At 31.7% G+C, this 21,211-nt stretch overlaps 2 protein-coding genes across 2 annotated transcripts; one reads left to right on the top strand and one right to left on the bottom strand.

Moving 5' to 3' along the window:
• Positions 1 to 3,480: 3,480 nt before the first annotated feature.
• Positions 3,481 to 4,392, bottom strand: LOC136091843 (uncharacterized). Its single transcript, XM_065819555.1, has one exon. The coding sequence runs from the start codon at positions 4,390 to 4,392 to the stop codon at positions 3,481 to 3,483; it is 912 nt and encodes a 303-aa protein (XP_065675627.1).
• Positions 4,393 to 18,393: 14,001 nt separating this feature from the next.
• On the top strand, positions 18,394 to 19,299 carry LOC136091844 (uncharacterized). The gene has a single exon (XM_065819556.1). The coding sequence runs from the start codon at positions 18,394 to 18,396 to the stop codon at positions 19,297 to 19,299; it is 906 nt and encodes a 301-aa protein (XP_065675628.1).
• The last annotated feature ends 1,912 nt before the right edge of the window (positions 19,300 to 21,211 follow it).

A 21,211-nucleotide genomic window follows, 5' to 3' on the forward strand; every position in this document is an offset into this window, starting at 1 on the left:
ATATCTTTCAATACATATTTTAGCTTTCATCTAAATCAATGTTAAATAACAGTAAAACGTGTCTTTTAAAATCAGTGAATTAATACTAATTCAACAACAACGTGATAATTTTATTTATTTAAACACATAACCAACACTTTAACACTTTTGTTGTTATATAAAACTTATTTAGGTCTAAAAGACTTAATATTTTATTTAAACTTTTATGTAAAATTGATATATTTACTTAAAAACTAAGTGTATAAAAAAATGTTAAATTGCTGAGCATTTTGAGGTGCTGTAAACTAAACTTCAATTTAAAGCACCTCAAAATCTTAAGCAATTTTTTATACATTCAGTTGTTAAGTAAAAATATAACGATCTTACATCAAAAATACTTTAAACTAAAACACTTAATTTTGGTATAAATCATTTATATTAAATGCTTATAATAAAACATTTATAATAAATGCAATAAAGATATAAAATATAAAAACATTTGATTTAAGAACATCCACTTATATAGATATTTTAATATTTTAAAGCATTTACGTTGATCCGTGTGGAAGTGACCGGTAACTAGATTTAGGCTACCGGTAGATTACCGGTAACTTACCGGATAGAAACGTTACCGGTAAGTAACTTGCCGAACTCTAGTTGCTACCTAGTTTTACTTTTTACCACCACTCATTGCTGACAAAGAAAATATTAAAGAATAAAATAAGATATTGTATTCTTATAACAATTTTTAAATATTTACATACTTGCAACTATTTTTTCAGTTATAAATTGAAAATAAAATGTATTTAAACATGGTAATATCTTGTTGAACCAGTTTTCATGTTTAAATTGTATTGTTTGCACAAAAAAGTCGTCATTAGTGTATATAAAAGAATCTATTTCACTAGTTTCTGTAATAGCCATAATACCTTGACTTTGGTAAAAGTAACTATGTTTGATTTTTAGGTTTGGCTGACCATCACCTATTTCCATACAAAAAGTTTTATCAGTACAAGCTTATTGTACAGAAAAATTTCTTTTCAAAAAAGGACACACTACTTCAATCATTTTGCCTTTATCAATGCACAACCCATCAGGGCTACAACCTAGCCATGGCCATTTAGGATTTACAATAAGGCCACATTTTATATTATCACAATTAAATTTTTTATACTTTTCACAAGCAGTCACTTCATTTTTAATTCCCCACTGACAAGCTTGTGATCGTAAACTACTATCACAGTTTTTTATCAGCTTTTTTAACAATGAAGTTGGAGGAGTATTTTTTCTGCGGTTTATAACTGTACCAAAATTTGATGCAGTAAGTCTTTTATTTCGTTCTTCAAACCATTTATTGCTTTTAGATTGATTTGCAGTTTCTGATTCAATTTGAATTATTTTTTCGACAATGATTAACAAGTGACTTGTGATAAAGTTATAATTTTCTTCAGTCAAATTAATTTCAATTAAATAGTTCAAACGACGTAGAAATTAATCCATTGCAACCAATCTTAAATCTTCAACATTTTTTTTATTTTCAGAGGTTACCTCATTAACGGGTGTCTCATAAAAATGACTTTGATTAAAACTATTTCCAATAATTAACTCAGCCATTGTCACTCTTTGGTTTAATTGAATCAGGTTTTCAGTGAACTTTTGCAATTTTTCTGATTTTTCACTTTTTCCAGAAAATGGTGTGGCACAAAATATTTGCTATCAAGTAACAAGAGGACGAAATCGTAAATTATTAATATCTTTGTTGGCATCTGCTTTCTCAAATGTTAGATCTGAAAATAAAACAGCTTTACAGTTCTTAGCTGACTCACCAGGTAAGTGCCATTTTTGTAACTTATCGGTGCATGTTTTTTCGTCAGGTACACTTTTTAAATTAAGTTACTCAACAAGTTGATGTAGGGCTGCAGCTAAATGTTTACAGTACCCACCAGTACCACATTTACAATTACATTATGCATAACATACATCCACAATTTTTTAGCAAGTATAGACATATACGTTGTATTGAATTTTTTTCATTGAGGCCTAAAAATTACACTTTACAAAAAATAAAAGTTTATCACTAGGATTATTTGATTTAACTCAAATCCTTTTTACATAGTTCTCTTTAAATAACTGGTAACCTGCTATTTTATGTTTAGTAGCATTTCCTTCAAAATTATCCACTGATACTGTATCAGATATCATATAATTAAATATATGTTGATGTGTTATTGGAGGCAGGAGCATTATATCTCTTGACCATTCGGTTACTTTTTCAGAGATTATTTCGTTTCATCGTTATTAAATTCCTTGTTTGTAATAAGACGAAATGTTGCATGAAGTGGAACCTTGCTAGAGCTTTTGAAAAAGCTAGAACCAACAGAAATATTTATAGAGCTCATTATATATTGTTTTTTTTATTTTATTATACTTTTCTAAGTTAGAGACTAACCAACTAAAACGACGTCTAATAATATGTTTATAGTACAATGTAGTTATTCTGCTGTGGATATAAAAGAGTTGTTAAAGATTTTGTCACGAATGTAACAAATTATTAGCAAGAAAACTATTACGTGTGTTAAAATGAGCCGCGAATTTAATTACAAAAAAAAAAAAAAAAAAGAGTTTCACAATATTTTGTACAAACAAGTACCAAAATGAATTGCTTTATGAAGAAAGGTCAAGAGATTCCTGTTCCGTAAAATATCAATTTAGTGATATTTTTACATAAATCAACCTTTGTTTTTCTTATTCTAGTCAATGTTGTAATAGACCATTTCGCTATTAATTTTGCGCGAAATCAGCGAAAAGCATTATGGAATAACCGAGGTGCAAACAATATCTGCGTACTGTATCTATGACTAGTTTTTAGTGTGTATGTGTTTGCACAAGATTTGTTTTCTAGGAAACTTTGCGCACTTAGAGCATATTCAGAGATTTTTTTTTGCCTAAATGTCCATGGGCATTTAATTTCAAGCAAACCAAACCCACAGCATGTACAACTTGTAATACCATCTGGGCTTGCTACAAGATAAGGTGTTTCAATTGATATTATTAGGTCGGTTTGATAACATTTAAAGTTTTAATGATTTTTTTTCATTTCCTTAATATATCTTTTTCTGGCATAGGATTCAAACATGTTACCCCATTGAATTGACTTACTCTCTGCTTTTTTTTTATCGCCTAAAAGTTGAGCACATAAAGAAAATGATGCTTTTTTGTTTTTCACTATCAAGTCAACGCCAAACATTTCAAAACATCATGAGCGATCGATGACGATATTCTTCCAACTCTATATTTTTTCCAAAGTAAACTTTTTGATTGAGGTATTGTAGATTCTTTTATAAGTGCTACTTGAGATTGTGTTATTAAAAATGCCCTTAAAAATTGTTCATATTTAAATGCTAAACATTCATTTCCATAACAATATTCTATTTGAGCTACTAATTGGTCTATGGTGGGTGGTAGTGATTTTTAGTTGTGCTTGCAGTAGGTAGTTTTTTTTTAAAATATTCTGACTGTATATTTGGCTTTAGGCAAATCGGTGGCTTCTGCAACTGCTTCCCAATCTTCCAATGTAAAATTTGACTGCCTTAAATGATAAGGACGAGGATCGTATAAAGATCGAATGAGTTTAAGACATTTATTTTCAATACTAGGTTTGACTTTTTTAATAGAAATATTTTGTAATATATCTGGCTCATGTAATTTTCTTTTTTGAGTTCTAGTCCCCCACTTTTGTTTTACTGACGTACAAGTTACATTTTCTCCTAATCGCACATGCTCTTCAACAAACAATAACAAAGCAAATATATGTTTGCAGCTTTCTCCATAACCGGCTATGCATTTGCATTCTGCAGATAATATACTTCCATTTTTATTTAAACATACCCATGATTCATATTCTTCATCGTTTATTCTTGTTTGAGGTACTATAGTTCCTTTTAAATAACAAAATTTTACAGCATCTGATAAATTATTAAAAGATACTGAAGTTACGTGATCTGAAGAATAAAGAGAATGTCCTTCTTTCAAAGCTTTAGAGCTATGAGTATCAAAAGCATAAGTTTCAATGTCCGAATAAGTTGTAGTTGGTAATAACTTTATTACTATTTCTTTATTTATTACCCAATTTCCGATTTCATTAGGATGGGGAAGCTGGACACCCGATTTTAATTTCAATTTTTGAAAAGATCTAGATTTGATTTCTTCAGTCTCTTCTTGCATGGTTTTTTGAACTGGTAATTTAAGTTTACTGGCATAATACACGTTTTTTAGCAACTTTGCTCTTGCAGGATTTTGACCAAGAGGAATACTCCTTGCTTGAAGAAATTCTTTTAATTTTTCTACTTTCCAACTTTTTATTTCATCCATAAAGGCCTTATTTTTTTCGTCATAAGAGGAAGAATCAGACATAATTTTAAGTGACTTTCTTGTTAATAATGTTTGTTGTTATTGTTTGCGCCTTGATTATCCCATAATGCTTTACGCAGAAGTTCGCGCAAAATTAATAGCGAAATGGTCTATTGCTTAACGATCTTTAGCAAGCACTAAAAGGAGGTGCCATAGATTTTAAAATTTGCAGACTACGGAAATATTTATTGATATCAAATATGACGCAAAAGTCGTCTCAACACCATCCGATAAAATTTTCTCCATGCTTTTGAAATCAAAAATTTCGTACGAAGCTTGTTCTTTAGATATTTAGCAATATTTATTTATTGATACTTATATTGTATTCATCAAAAAAAATTAAAAGTTAATTAAAATGGATGAGAATAATTTGGGAGATTGTAGTGTTTGTGAGATTGTTTCACAGAATGACGAACTTGGCTGAATTTCGAAATTTTAATGGCACTTTTTAGCAAATAAAATCAAAAAAATAATATTTCTGTTGACTTATATGTAATATAAACATAGTTAGACTAATTATAAAACATATTTATTTTAGTTACATCAAATGTGAACGGATACAGGCACTATAATAGGCGGAAGAAAAATATCGCAAAATTTTATTAAAACTTTTTTTTGTTAAAAGAACTTTACTTAAAAAAGATTTTTTTTTTTAAAAAAAATATTAAAAGTTTCGAATTATTTTTGCTTTCCAACGTATAAATAATTTCTTGAAAAATAACGCATTTTTTTACATTTTACACATTTTATTAAATATACATAATATAGGCAATTTAAATAATTTGATAACTCGTTTTTGTGGATTGTCATATATAATTTTTTTATAGTTAATATCATGAAAAATAACTCTGTGTAACTTTGTTAACTTTATACCTCCAAAATTTGTCTCGCCGAAACAGTTGTTTCAATAAAATTCGTTAGTAAATAGCTTGGGAAGTAACGCAATAAAGTTACGTCATCGCTTAGAAATGTCAACACAAGTTTAAGCGTAATACTAAAAAAATTGGTTATAAAACATGCCAAGTTTAAAAATATATTTGATAACATAGCAAGAGGTACATAAAATATTTTTATATCTTCATCTGCATAAAAGGTTGAAATTTCAATCACTTACGTCATCCATCAAAAAATTAATATTTTACATTTAAAAGAAATAAATTTAAAAGAATAAATGCATTAAAAATTGAGTCATAGTAAAAAAATTACACGGATGACGTAGGAATCTTATAGAATAGACATTCATTGCTAAGTATTCCAAATTTCAACCATCAACCATGTAGTTATGTTTTTTATTCCGTTTCATGCAAATATTTATTTAACAAGGAAAAATAGATCTATCATATTATTTTTATTTAAACATGAAAGCGTTTATAGAAAAAAAAAGTATTACTTTAAAGTTATTGAATTTTTATACTTTATATGCGGAATTTTTAAAATACTTTTTATGCGGAAACTTTTTTTGCTAAACTCGTGACGTAATACCCAATTTTATATTGCGTGAAACAGCCGTGTTTAGGGCTGTAAATCCTGGCTCGTGTTCGTGAACGGCTCGACAAGAGCTCGTTCATGTTCGGCTCGAATGGTAAACGAGCTGGGCTTGAACAAAAAATTAGGCTCGTTTATTAAACGAGCCGAGCTTGAACATCATATAGGCTCGATTAAAGCTCGAATATATATATATATATATATATATATATATATATATATATATATATATATATATATATATATATATATATATATATATATATGCAATGCAATGAGAGCAAGACTTATATTTGTGAAAATGTAATTTGAACTATTAGAGTGCAGTGTTTAATAGGAATTATTATGTTTGTGAGAGTTTACATTATGTTTGAACTTTGAATATTAAGTTTGAAGATTGAACTATTAGTTTCAACTTTTATTTTGAACTATTAGATTTGTGGGATCTTATTTCATTATGTTGTTTATTTGCATGTTTAATAGACTGTAGGATTATTTATGTTGTTTGTTGATTTGGACTTGCATTATTTACAGACGAGCCTTTTTTTTTTTTTTAAGGAACAATTTTTTTTTACTAAACGAGCATTAAACTAACAGGTTACAATAATTATTTCGAGTTTTAAACCAGTCGAGCTCGAGCAACATGTAAAACGAGCCGAGCCCAAACAATACTAATCCTTAACGAGCCGAGCTCGAACAAAGAATCTCATGTTCGAAACGAGCTCGAGCCGAGCCTGAACACTAGGGTGTCTCAAAAAAATTTTTTTTTTTTGAAAATCAAAATGTGGAAAAGTTCAATCGTTATCATTATGTATTAGTAGCTTATAGTAAAAATTTCAGCCTCCCAAATCAACTCTAAGGTAAAGAAGGTGGTTTTAGACAATTTCTATATAATATAATTTTTCCTGAATATTATATTTTAAAGTTCCGAATATAGATAGTTTTAAATTTAAAACACTCACAAAACACTGGTTTCGATTTAAAATATATCTAATAAAATAAGGAAGATACAGATTTTGTGTGACAATTTTATTTCAGATAATAATTCTAAATTGAGTTGAAAAGCAACAAAAACGTGAAGTTGTAGTACTTGTTAGATGTTCTGCAGGTACTTCTTTGTAACTTTCTTGGATACTTGTTGTCTGTTTTTACGGACAACCTAGAAAATAATAAATAAAATTAAAAAAGCAGGTTATTTTGTAAAATAATTAAATAATCCATGCAATAAAATTCCAAGTATTTGAAATTAATAGTTTATTTTATTAAATAAAATGATGTGGAAATACTTTTAAAATTTTGCAGACATTATTGTGTAGCATGCGTGTACATTGGGTGGGGTAAGTGGTTATTAGGTGTAAATTGTTAAATGCAATTGACTTCCCTTTTTTGTTATTAAAAATGAGCATGATATGTGTTTGCTATTTTAAATTGCCTAATTTTTCAAAAACGACCCCCTCCCCCTAACAATTTATTTATTTATAGGTCTGTATAATAATGTTTAGTAATTACCTAAAGAGTATCCTGAAGTCTATCCTCGTTATGTGTTCTTCCAATAAAGTCTTGGATCAGCTTTATGTGACGTTCTGCTCTATCATTTATCACTGCAAGCTGATTTGCACAAGCAGAAAACTTGACAAATGACTTAGGGGCTTTCTCACTTTCGCAAGCAGCTATACCTTTCTCCCTCCACAGCAAAAGCTCTTCCTTCGTGATTTCTAGGAGAAAAAAGAGAAGATTACTCAGTGCTCAGTGACAAAATCATCAAGAGATGACATTGAAACAACGACTGGCTGGATTCCAGGTTTCTTAAGCACCATATATTCTTTTTCTGGAACGGCAAAAGACAACAATTTGTTAAGGATGTTGTTTTAACTAGGTATATCTAGATATCCCTGTCAGCAAGAGACAAAACTACAAGCTGGGGATCTTAAAAGCTCTTAGGTCATTTAAAGGAGCTTGAGTTGCCATAAGACTTTTCAGAAAGAATAGACCATGGAAAAACACAATATAATTTGTAGCAGTGTTTATGTTCTTGAGAGTAGCAGGCTCTACTGTTTTTGAATCATTCGGATGATAGTTTTGTGTCATCTGCAGAACAAGAAGGTAAAGACACTCATAAACCTGGCCTCATGGTGAGGTCCCGGCTGCTTAAAGAAGAAATTAGATATACCTGCACGCAGGAAGTAAGCCAGTAGCTGGCAAAGAGACTTGTAGTCTCCTCTTTGGAAAGTGTTTCTCTGAAGTGCTGTGGTGCAAAATTCTTTAGTTTCAACTGCAAGTTGGTGCAAAAGAGAAATTTGACAATTCTTTCAAGTTTATTAACTTCTCTATGTATTTGCGGCCATAGCTTCTGAAGTAAAACATAGAGGTGTTGGCTTGGACTTTTTGTTGTGCCAAAAACAAGTTCCATGACATGAGACACATGTCTCTCATATATGTGATGTCTGCACATTAGCCAGAGAACAGGCCTCCCCAAAGCATGAACAATAACATTTCTAATAGCTCCATTGTTCTTTCCTGTGTTGCTAACTGTGGTGTCAGCACACACCCCAATAACTTGATCTGATAGCTCATAGTATTCGAGGATACTTTGAATGGCTACAGCCTGGTCGCTTCCCTTGGAGCTTTTAATTTTGAAAATACCAAGCAGAAAATCTAAAGGGTCAGCTTCAGGAGAAGAAACGCTTATAGCTATCCTCTCATGACTTGTGGAAACTGCTTCTTCACTGGTGTACTACCTTACAATTTTAGTATCAAAGTGAATCACTAGCTTTAAGCCTCTTACTTTGTCCATGTTTTGCTCTCTGATGATCTGGGCTTCTGACTCTACTACAGTGCGTGCTTTCCTAGTCAGAGTTGATCTTGAGATCTTCAACTCCTCAATGTTAATACCGCCAGCTTTATAAAGAGATGTTAATAAACAGGTTCCTGGTCGAACACCAATACCATATCTTGTCATGATTGGGATCCAATTGTTTAGGAGTTCATCCATACTTAGCTGAAGACTAACGTTTACTTGAAATCTGAAATCTTTTGGGTCTTTGTAGGAGGCATAAAAGCTTTGTCAGAGTCTGGAAGGCTATCACTGTCTGTGTACCAGGAAACTTCAAACTCTCTTTGTTCTAGTTCTTCTACCTTCCTTTTATTCTTTTTTTCTTGATTTCTGAGCTTTTCATCTTGTGAGCGCATTTTTTCTTCCATTATTCTTATTTTCTGCACAGCCAAACAAGCATTTTTTTGAAATGTGTTATCAATACCCGCCATCTTGACCATGCGTCCTTTGAGACAGTGCTTTAGAAATTCAATGTCCTCTTTTGAGCCTCTTTGCTTCTTAATGGATCACTCTTTATCAAGTTAAAGATGTTGGCCTTATGAATTGGGAATAAAAAGTTGCTTTCATTTAGAAAGTTGTTTACTTTCTTGCAGTAGCTTCCTTCTGGTAGACTTAGAGTCTTGAGTCTTTTTAGAGATTGGTACTCATTGATCTTGTTGGTAATTTTGTTTCGAATTTGCTGCTCTGTGAGTATGAAATTGTTGTCGAATTTGCCCCACAAGTTTACTAGTTCTCTCAAAATGCAAACACCTCTGATTGTTTGTCGCCAATTCTTTTCACACATTCCTTCAGCTAACTTGCTGCATTTCAGATAACTTTTTCCAGAAGCAAGGGCACATCCAACTTTATAGTTCATCTTGGTAGTGCTAAGAAAGTGCCAAATGGTTAAGTAAAAACAAACAGATAAAATTCAGAAATTTTTTAGACATTACCTAGTTTCTTTTCTAATGTTGAGCCAGTAAAATCTTCTGAGCATTTCTTTAGTCGTTGGAAGTCGACTTGGAGCAAAGCTTTGCAGTGGAAAGCCTAACAAATAAAACTATCTACGCTTTCTTGCAGTCTGTCTCAAACCTTCAGCTGGCTCTAGTATTGTATTGTGGCATTTTTTTTCCTGAAGTCATTGTCTGAAAATATAGCTAATACAGTTTATAAAATTATATATATATATGAATTTATAGTAAAAAATATAGCTTACAGTACAGTAGTTTATTTCGAAACAGCAAATAATACTATTAAAAAATACTTTTTTTGCCAAGCAAAAAAAAAGCGTTTCATCCATAGCATACACATGTTGTTTTTTATTATAATTACCTACACTTAACAAATTATTTTAAAAAAGTCGCTTTACAATTGAAAAATAAACTTTAATGAAATGAAAACTTACTTATTATGTAAAACTTTCATATGCACGCGCGCAATTTTTATGTAAGGAGAATTAGCAAACAAATCTTTTTTTTTTCATTTTAACGTCTTATTAAAATTATTAATTATATTATTTTTTAATAATTTTTGTCATATATTATAAACAAAAATGTGTAAATAACTAAAAAATAATTATATTAATAATGTTATTAAAACATTTACATTAATTGAAAAATGTGTTTGCTAAATTCGCCTAGCATAAAAAAAAGTTATTACAAAATATTAAATTTGCAATATAATATTCTATTACAAAGAAATTGACTAAACCACCTTCTTTACCTTAGAGTTGACTTGAACGGCTGAAATTTTCACTATATGCTACAAATACATAACGATTGAGCTTTTCCACATTTTGATTTTCGAAAAAAAAAATTTTTAAGACACCCTACTGAACACTCTTAAACGGGCCAAGCCGAGCCCTGGCAAGCAGTGGTGTACGACTTGCTCGATTTCTTGTAATTCCGCGAACGGGGATTCTGGGATGTCTAGTACAGCCAGATTTGTAAACAATAATACGTATGTATAAAAGTTTTGACAGAATAATGCTTTTGTAAAGATGGTTTAACTTATTTTTAAATTAAAACTTTTATAAGATGTAGTAACAATCTTTTTTTACTTTTAAACTAAATGCTTTATTTTGAAAACCCTGGAATATGTTAGTTTAAAGCTTTTTATAGCAACTAAAGCTTGTATTTTTGTTATATTTTGAGGAATAAAAAATAACATTCTATTTTATTTTTAATGTTCAAAATATAACAAAAATACAAACATTAAATGACATAAATTAGATGCCATGCTAATTTATACTTATATATTACAGCTTTTTCAAAATGTTATATTGCTACACTGTTTACAAACGATGTAAAAATAATTGTAACAATCATTTAAACAATGTAACATTATTACAAATGTTTAACGAAGTAAACGTGTTAGTTATATGAATTATTTTTTTTCAATATATGTACGTTTCAATTCTTAACTACCCTCTGCAGTATGCTAGAAGGTTTATAATATAACTGTATGGTAGACAGCAATCAGGGTTTCATCTAAACATAAAAAAAAAATTTTAACAGCCCTACAATGAGACTATACTATAGTTTTGTAAATGTTTCAATATTTAGACATTTTATTTAGTAGCCTAAAATTATACAACTGCTATATGAATTGTTTATTGAGCTCTGTTAGTATAAAACAACTCAAACGTTCCTTCTAGTTTTGATATGTTTTCAATATTGTTTTTTTTATACTTTTATGTATATTTTTTTATTTTTATTTTCCTAATCTTATATATAATATAAAAAATTTTAAGGATATTAGAATTTATAATTTCAATTCAGTACATTATAAATAAATACACATTTTTTAACTAAATATAATCTTTTACTATTTATGAGTAATACGAGCCATTTTTTTAGAGCATTTTTTATAACGTGGAGCTATGTAATGACAATGTAATGGAGCTATGTAATGACATTTTTTTAGAGCATTTTTTATAACGTGGAACTATATCACGATTGTAAAATTTAATGAAGTAATAAATTCGAATATCAACAAAATAGTGTATCAGTTTTCTCTCCAAATATGATGCATGTTTTGGATGAAGGTTGTATAAAAAAACGAAATTACAGTCTTTCTTGATAGCTTTAATGATAGTTCCTGTTATATTTTTGCATACAATTATTTTATTAATGTTCTTAGTGAAAATGGCTTCCATTACTCTCACAACTTCACGTAAACAAGAACTTGGTTCCTGTTGTAAACCATAATAAAATAGTATTAGGAAGGTCTTTTAGTCTTTGATCAATAAATTTCTCACATCCCATCTTCAAATAACTCAAATTCAAGTCAAATAACTAATTGTCAGACAATCAATATGGTTTTCAATCCTTTTCACTCTAAGCCTGACTTGCTAACTGCTGTGACTGAATGATTTTATTGAAGGAGGCAGTTAGGGTAGGGCTATTGCTCTTGACATAACTAAAGTTTTTGACATACTGTTAAACAAGTTTGGCATGCTGATCTTCCTCAAAACCAGTGGTGTACGACTTGCTCGATTTCTTGTAATTCCGCGAACGGGGATTCTGGGATGTCTAGTACAGCCAGATTTGTAAACAATAATACGTATGTATAAACGTTTTGACAGAATAATGCCTTTGTAAAGATGGTTTGACTTATTTTTAAAAATAAAGCTTTAATAAGATGTAGTAACAATCTTTTTGTTACTTTAAAACTAAATGGTTTATTTTGAAAACGCTGGAATATGTTAGTTTAAAGCTTTTTATAGCAACTAAAGCTTGTATTTTTGTTATATTTTGAGCAATAAAAAATAACATTCAATTTTATTTTTAATGTTCAAAGTATAACAAAAATACAAACATTAAATGACATAAATTAGATGCCATGCTAATTTATACTTATATATTACAGCTTTTTCAAAATGTTATATTGCTACACTGTTTACAAACGATGTAAAAATAATTGTAACAATCATTTAAACAATGTAACATTATTACAAATGTTTAACGAAGTAAACGTGTTAGTTATATGAATTATTTTTTTTCAATATATGTACGTTTCAATTCTTAACTACCCTCTGCAGTATGCTAGAAGGTTTATAATATAACTGTATGGTAGACAGCAATCAGGGTTTCATCTAAACATAAAAAAAAAATTTTAACAGCCCTACAATGAGACTATACTATAGTTTTGTAAATGTTTCAATATTTAGACATTTTATTTAGTAGCCTAAAATTATACAACTGCTATATGAATTGTTTATTGAGCTCTGTTAGTATAAAACAACTCAAACGTTCCTTCTAGTTTTGATATGTTTTCAATATTGTTTTTTTTATACTTTTATGTATATTTTTTTATTTTTATTTTCCTAATCTTATATATAATATAAAAAATTTTAAGGATATTAGAATTTATAATTTCAATTCAGTACATTATAAATAAATACACATTTTTTAACTAAATATAATCTTTTACTATTTATGAGTAATACGAGCCATTTTTTTAGAGCATTTTTTATAACGTGGAGCTATGTAATGACAATGTAATGGAGCTATGTAATGACATTTTTTTAGAGCATTTTTTATAACGTGGAACTATATCACGATTGTAAAATTTAATGAAGTAATAAATTCGAATATCAACAAAATAGTGTATCAGTTTTCTCTCCAAATATGATGCATGTTTTGGATGAAGGTTGTATAAAAAAACGAAATTACAGTCTTTCTTGATAGCTTTAATGATAGTTCCTGTTATATTTTTGCATACAATTATTTTATTAATGTTCTTAGTGAAAATGGCTTCCATTACTCTCACAACTTCACGTAAACAAGAACTTGGTTCCTGTTGTAAACCATAATAAAATAGTAAAACCATAATAATAGTATTGTTGTAAACCATAATTAAAAAGTCTTTCATGTATATTTTGGCTTTTATCAAATATAAGAAAAAGGCTATACAAGAACTACAAACATCTATCGTATATAAATAGCGTAACTAATAACCGTATGTATAACAGATTATATATAAATAGCGTTACTAATAACTGTAATATTCAGAAGACGGGAAGTGACACCATTAATATTATATTGCATTATTGCTTAAATTATAACAGTCTTCTCCACATTAGGAAAGTTTTAGGGCGGAGAGTATAGACTTAACCTCTGATATTATACTAGGAAAGAAAGTAGTCGTCGAGATACTTTGGCCTCTTTGTAACGCGTCCTGTTCTTGAGGGTATGTTAGTAAGATTCTCGTGAGTAGTAACTTTCTGCATAGGCTGACTAGGTACCACTGTTGTGGGTACTGATTACAAGGGATACTATCTATAATTAAATTCTCAACTAATTGGCTTGAAGTTACTTCGTTGGTTTCGTTTAGTTCTTCTTGGTTTCTGTTTATTTAATTGCTGGTATTGTTGATCATCTGTTCAATGTTCAAATCACCGGATTGTTGTTGAACTGATTCTGTTGGAGGATTTAGGTCTTCTAGTGGGGCGAGGTCTTTTGTTGAAACAGTATCAATTTTTCCATTTTGAAATTTTATTCGAGCGTAGTAGGGCGATATTGTTTCTAGCAGTTGAACTCTGTCAACGAGTGGATCTCCTTTCATTCGTACTTGACGTCTGTAAAGGATTGTGGAATCCTGTTCTGTTAAGAAGTTAGGTAAAACAGTGCCTATTATTGATGAGCGTTGAAAGTTCATCATCCTCTGATGGGGTGTTTCGTTAGTGACGGTACACAGAAGTCCTCTTATGGAGGACAAAGCCATTTGCAATACTATTTCCCATTTCTCTTTTCCTAGACTTAAGGTTTTCAGAGCTAGACTAACAGCCTTTAGTATTGTTCCGTTTATTCGTTCACACTGACCATTGCCTTGGGGATGGTAAGGAGTGGTTCTAGTTTTAATTACTCCGTTCTTTTCTAGAAAAACTTTAAGTTTTAAGCTTTCGAACTGAGTTCCACGATCTGTATGAATAGATGATGGTGCACCAAATAATGAAAAGAGGCTAAGAAGGTGTCGTATAACAGTTTCAGCTGATATGTCTTGACAGGGGAATGCAAATGGGTAGCGTGAGTACTCGTCAACCACCACGAGGATGTATTTGTTTGTTGTAGTGGATTGTAAAGGTCCAACAAAGTCCATCGATAAGCGTTCCCAAGGCCTTGTTGCCTGAATGAGACGACCTGTGGGTGGTTTGTAAAAACGAGGTTTGAGTTCATTGCAAGTTGTACATTGGTTTGTTAATTGTTTGATTTCTGCGGTGGAGTATGGTAGATTTCTGTTTTTGCAGTAATGTATCATTCTTGTAACTCCGGGATGGCATAGTTGGGAATGGATACTGTAAAACGCTTTAGTGTTATTTACAATCGAGCAACATCTTGAAAGGGCATCTGCTACAATGTTTTGGTTCACCGGCCTGTATGAGATTGTATAATTAATATCAGCTAATTCTAAACGCCATCGAGTTAATTTTTCATTTTTTATTTTTGTTGCATTCTGTTTATTGAAAATAAAGGAAATGGATCTTTGGTCGGTTATTATATTAATATATGGTACTGAGTTAATCAAATGCCTCCAGCTTCAACAGCACTCCACTATGGCAGCCGCTTCTTTTTTAACTATCGCATGCTTCCTTTCGGCATTAGTTAATGTTCTTGAAAAGAAGGCAACTGGCCTGCCAAGATGTAATAGTGTTCCTCCGAGTGCTGAGTCGGAGGCATCAGTTTCTATTGTTAATGAAACTTTTAAATTAGGGGAGGCTAGACAAGCTTCTACAAGTTTATTTTTGAGTATTTTTATTGCTTCTTTGGCATGTGGGGTTAAACCCTTTGTTGCAAATAAACCTATCATTCGGTTTAGCTCTTTTAACGATCTTGGCTCAGGCATATTTATCAGTGCTTCGTATCTTTTTAGGTCTGGCTTTATAGTTCCATTTTCAATAATGTGGCCTAAGAATTCGATATGAGTTTTTTTAAAGTTACTCTTTTCTTCGTTTATCTCAATGTTGGCGATTTTAGCTGCGTGTAGAAAGCGACTAAGATTTTTATCGTGCTCTTGGGCATCTTTTCCACCAATAATTATATCGTCGAGATAAGCGTATGTGTTTTCAAGTTTATTATCCTGAATGAATTCATCCATTACTCTTTGGAAGATTGGTACTGCGTTTGTACATCCAAAGGGTAAGCGTTTGAACTCATATAATTTGCCATTAGCTTCAAATGCGGTTAATTTGTAATCTTCAGGTCGTATTCTCACTTGATGATACACCGATTTGAGATCAATTGTGCTAAAAATTTTATGGACTGCTATTTTAAGTAAAAGAAAATTTGTGAGGAGGATTTGGTACATCAAAAAGGGTTGGAATTGCTGTTAAAATTGCTCTTTTGCCTCCAATATTTGTTGGGTAATATTGTGTTGGTTCAAAATGTTCACTGCATAGAGCATATGATTTATTTAGTTCTAATGAAGTTTTCTTGTCGAGATCTTGGCGACGGCAATTGATAACCCACTGCTTACATCTGAAATAAAATTATGCATACATATATTTATATAATATAATGAGTATATATATCATATATATACTAATTACATATATATATATATATATATATATATATATATATATATATATATATATATATATGTATATATATATATATATTAATAATAAAATAGATACTAACCTATTTTTTTCTTTTGGAAAGCGAAAAAATGACACACTTTTATCAACATTTTTTCCTCGTTTATGTTGACAATTAGGAGCTGCGCAAAAACCAGCAGACATTGTTTATTATTCTATACTATAGTTTGACAACTTAAAATAATTGAAAGGAAAAATATATAAAAATCAACTGAATCATGCAATAGCAAAGTATATATTGTATTTTTTTATTTGTATTTCGTTGTTTATGTTTACAATCTGGCTGTACTACACATCCCAGAAGCCTTTGTGTCAGCAATTACAAGAATTTTGAAATATAGTTATTCAAAAATTTTTGTTTCATCATTTTCATTTATTCACTATGTGCAGAACCAGGATCAACAACAGTACCTTAAGATCCTCTTGAAGAACGACACATTCTCAATGCATATAGAGATGTTTGTTTAGAACTAAAAGAACATCAAATATTGCACACAGTGCATTATGTTTCAGCATTCTCAAGAGGAAGGGAAAAGGAATTAAAAGGTTTGCAAATTTAAAACACTTTTACAATCCAACAATGTAAATAGAAGTATATGTATACTTATGCGTAAAATAATAGATATATGTATAGATGTAATTTGAATGTTAGTTATTTGCATTTCCATTTAAAATGCATTGATTTTATTTAAAATTGTAATTATTTTAAAGGAATACATATTCATTAATTTTCAAGCGTTATTTGTTATTTTTGTGTATATAAAATTAAGATAAAAATAAAACAAAGAAAAAAATAAAAATTTTGACTATCCAAAAAAAACAATTGACCGTCAATTCTATGTGTTAGCCGTTTAAATTAACTGCCCGCTTTCAATCTCTTATTTTTCATACTGCTGTTGAATATTATCCAGAAGTCACAAAAACCTAATTTTTGAGATGAAATGCGAGATTTCATGGCCTGAGAATGCAGGCTTCTACGTCAGACAAAACCTTTTTATAATGATTTCTAGTAATAGTAAACAGAAGTCTGTTTTCTGGAGAAATGTTTTGCTGATATCTATCATGAATATGAAAATAATGTAAAGTAAAATAATCTATCATGATATGAAAATAATGTAAAGTAAAATAATCTATCATGATATGAAAATAATGTAAAGTAAAATAATCTATCATGATATGAAAATAATGTAAAGTAAAATAATCTATCATGATATGAAAATAATGTAAAGTAAAATAATCTATCATGATATGAAAATAATGTAAAGTAAAATAATCTATCATGATATGAAAATAATGTAAAGTAAAATAATCTATCATGATATGAAAATAATGTAAAGTAAAATAATCTATCATGATATGAAAATAATTTAAAATAAAAAGGTAGAAAAGTAAAAAGTAAAAAACTTTTCTGTTACTTTTATATTTTATACTTCTGGAGTCTATTGTATTAAGTTAAACAATTTTAATGTAAATATTTGTAGTTTTAATAACTAAAGCAATTTTTGAAATATTTACTTTTTAAAAAAATAAAAAAGTGAAACAAAAATGCATTAATACTTTTCTATATCCTACAGTCTTGGTTTATAAATAGATATTAAATTATATTTTTATTTCATTTGAAATAACTTGTTGTAGATATAATGGCAGTATTTATTTATTGGTTTTATAGAATTGACAAAATAAATTGTAAAGTTTTTTTTGAAGATAAAGATCTTTCCTATTCTGAAGTTCCTTTTATTATAACTTCACAGTCAACTCTTGACTGTCAGCAAGGGAAAGACCGAAATGTTAAAGTAAAGGTTGAGTAAAGAGAGAAAAAAAATGATGAAGCAGTAAGTTACACAACAGCTTTTAAGTTCATGAAAAAAAAAATTTCTTTATTATTTTTTTATTACTGTTTTATTTTATTTTAATTCTTATCAATGTTGTTTATCTTTAACAACCTAGCCACTAGGAAGCACACACCAGTGTAATTTAGTGCCGGTCCCAAGCCCGGATAAATAGGGAGGGTTACGTCAGAAAGGGCATTCGGTATAAAAACTGCGCCAATTCAAATGATGTGGGTCAACAATAGGAATTTCATACCTGATTGAGGCCCAGGTTAACAATGACTGCCTCTGGTGCTGTTGCCCCACAGGGCATTAGTGGAAATTGGGCTACTGTTGGGACAAGGAGGAGGAGGAAAGGGGGGAAGAGAGCTCTGAAGCTGAAAGAGAGGAGGATGAGCAGGAAGGTGGAGGTTAAATTTGGTACAATGAATGTGGGCACTATGACCGGTAAAGGGAGAGAGCTAGCTGATGCGATGGAGAAGAGGAAGTTAGACATACTGTGTGTACAGGATACCAGGTGCAAGGGCAGCAAGGCCAGGAGCATTGGTGGTGGCTTCAAACTCTTCTATCATGGCGTTGACAGGAAGAGAAATGGAGTAGGGGTAATTCTGAAAGAGGAGTTTAGTAAGAGTGTAGTGGAAGTAAAGAGAGTAAGTGACAGAGTGATCTGTGTAAAGTTAGAGATTGATGGGGTGGTGATGAATGTTATCAGTGCTTATGCTCCTCAGGTAGGTTGTGATATGGAGGAGAAAGAAGAATTCTGGAGAGAGTTAGATGAAGTTGTTCTGCAGGTTCCTATAGAAGATAGAATGATTCTTGGAGCAGATTTTAATAGACATGTTGGTGAAGGGAACAGTGGTAATGAGGAGGTGATGGGTAGGTATAGGGTTAAAGAAAGGAATACAGAAGGACAAATGGTGGTAGATTTTGCTAAAACGATAAAGATGGCTGTAGTTAACACTTATTTTAAGAAAATAAGTGTTAACTACAGCCAAAAGAGTGGGGGAAGAGGCACACAGGTCGACTATATCCTCTGTAGGAGAAGAAACCTGAAAGAGGTTAGTGATTACAAGGTGGTACCAGGAGAGAGTGTAGCTACACAGCATGGGATGGTGATGTGTAGGATGGTTTTGGAGGTGAAGAAGAAGAAGACAGTTAGAGCAAAACCCAAGATCAGGTGGTAAAAGTTAAAGGATGAGGACTGTTGTGTAAAGTTCAGGGATGAGGTGAGACAGGCACTGGGTGGTGGTGTTCTGGATACCTGGGATAAGACGTCAAATACAGTGAGTAATGTGGCTAGGAAGATACTTGGTGTGACATCAGGACAGAAGAAGATAGACAAGGAGGCGTTGTGGTGATGGAATGAGGAAGTTCAGGAAAGTTTAAGAGGAAAGCAGTTGTCTAAAAAGAATTAGCATTTCCAGCAAGATGAAGAAAGTAGACAGAAGTACAAGAAGATGTGTGGCAAGACAAAGAGAGCAGTGTCAAAAGCTAAAGAAAAGGCATATAGTAATCTGTATGAGAAGTTGAACACTAAGGAAGGGGAAAAGGATCTGTACAGATTGGCCAGACAGAGAAACCGTGATGGGCAGGATGTGCAGCAGGTTAGGATGATTAAGGATAAAGATGGAATTGTGTTGTCTTGTGAGGAGAGTGTCTTGGGAAGGTGAAAGGAGTATTTTGAGGAACTGATGAATCAAGAGAATGATAGGGAAGGAAGGTTAGAAGAGACAGAGGTTGTGAATCAGGAGGTTCCCTTCAAAATCTTGGAAGGTCAGAAGATGCCTGAGGAGTGGAGACGGCATAATGGTGCAAAATTTCAAGAATAAGGGCAACGTTCAGAGCTGTAGTAATTACAGGGGAATAAAGTTGATCAGTCACAGCCTGAAAATCTGGGAAAGAGTAGTGGAAGCTCGGCTTAGAGGAAAAGTAGAGATCTGTGAGCACAGATGCTATGTTTTCTCTGAGAGTGTTAATGGAGAAGTATAGGGAAGGACAGAAGGAGTTACATTTTGTGTTTGTGGACTTGGAGAAAGCTTATAATAGAGTTCCAAGACAGGAGCTGTGGTATTGTATGAGGAGGTCAGGAGTAGCAGAAAGGTATTTGAGGGTGGTGCAGGATATGTATGAGAACAGTGTGACAGCAGTGAGATGCGCATTAGGAATGGCAAACAGGTTTAAAGTGGAGGTAGGGCTACATCAGGGATCAGCCCTGAGTCCCTTCCTGTTTGCAATTGTTATGGACGGACTGACGGACGAAGTTAGACAGGAGTCCCCTTGGACTATGATGTTTGCTGATGACATTGTGATCTGTAGTTAGAGTAGGGAGCAAGTGGAGGTAAACTTGGAAAGATGGAGGTATGCTTTGGAAAGCAGGGGGATGAAAGTGAGCAGGAGAAAAACAGAGTACATGTGTGTGTGAATGAGAGGGCAGACGGTGGACAGGTCCAGTTACAAGGAGTTGATTTGGTGAAGGTCAACAAGTTTACCTACTCAGGGTCGACGGTACAGAGTAATGGAGGAAGTGAAAGAGAGGTAAAGAAGAGAGTGCAGGCAGGGTGGTGTGAATGGCACAAAGTGTCTGGTGTGATCTGTGATAGAAGAGTGTCGGCTAGAATAAAGGGTAAGATCTATGGGACAGTGAGACCTGCTATGTTGTATGGACTGGAGACAGTGGCACTGACGAAGAGACAAGTGAGGGAGATGGAGGTGTCTGAGATAAAGATGTTAAGATTCTCATTTGGAGTGACGAAGAAGGATAGGATCAGAAATGAGTTTATTAGAGGATCAGCACATGTAGCATGTTTTGGAGATAAAGTTAGAGAATCGAGATTGAGATGGTTTGGACATGTACAGAGAAGACAGGAGAGCTATATTGGCAGGAAGGTTTTGGGGATGGAACCTCCAGGTAAGAGGAGGAGAGGTAGACCTAAGAGGAGGTTTATGGATGCAGTGGTGGAGGATATGAGAGTGGCTGGTGTGTCAGTGGAAGACACTCATGACAGGGCTAGATGGAGGAGTTTGATCCGCTGTGGCGACCCCTAAGGGAAATGCCGTAAGAAAAAGAAGAAAAAGTTGTTTATTTTTAACATTTAA

The sequence above is a fragment of the Hydra vulgaris genome, chromosome 15, assembly GCF_038396675.1.
Source record: "Hydra vulgaris chromosome 15, alternate assembly HydraT2T_AEP".
Taxonomy (NCBI): Eukaryota; Metazoa; Cnidaria; class Hydrozoa; order Anthoathecata; family Hydridae; genus Hydra; species Hydra vulgaris.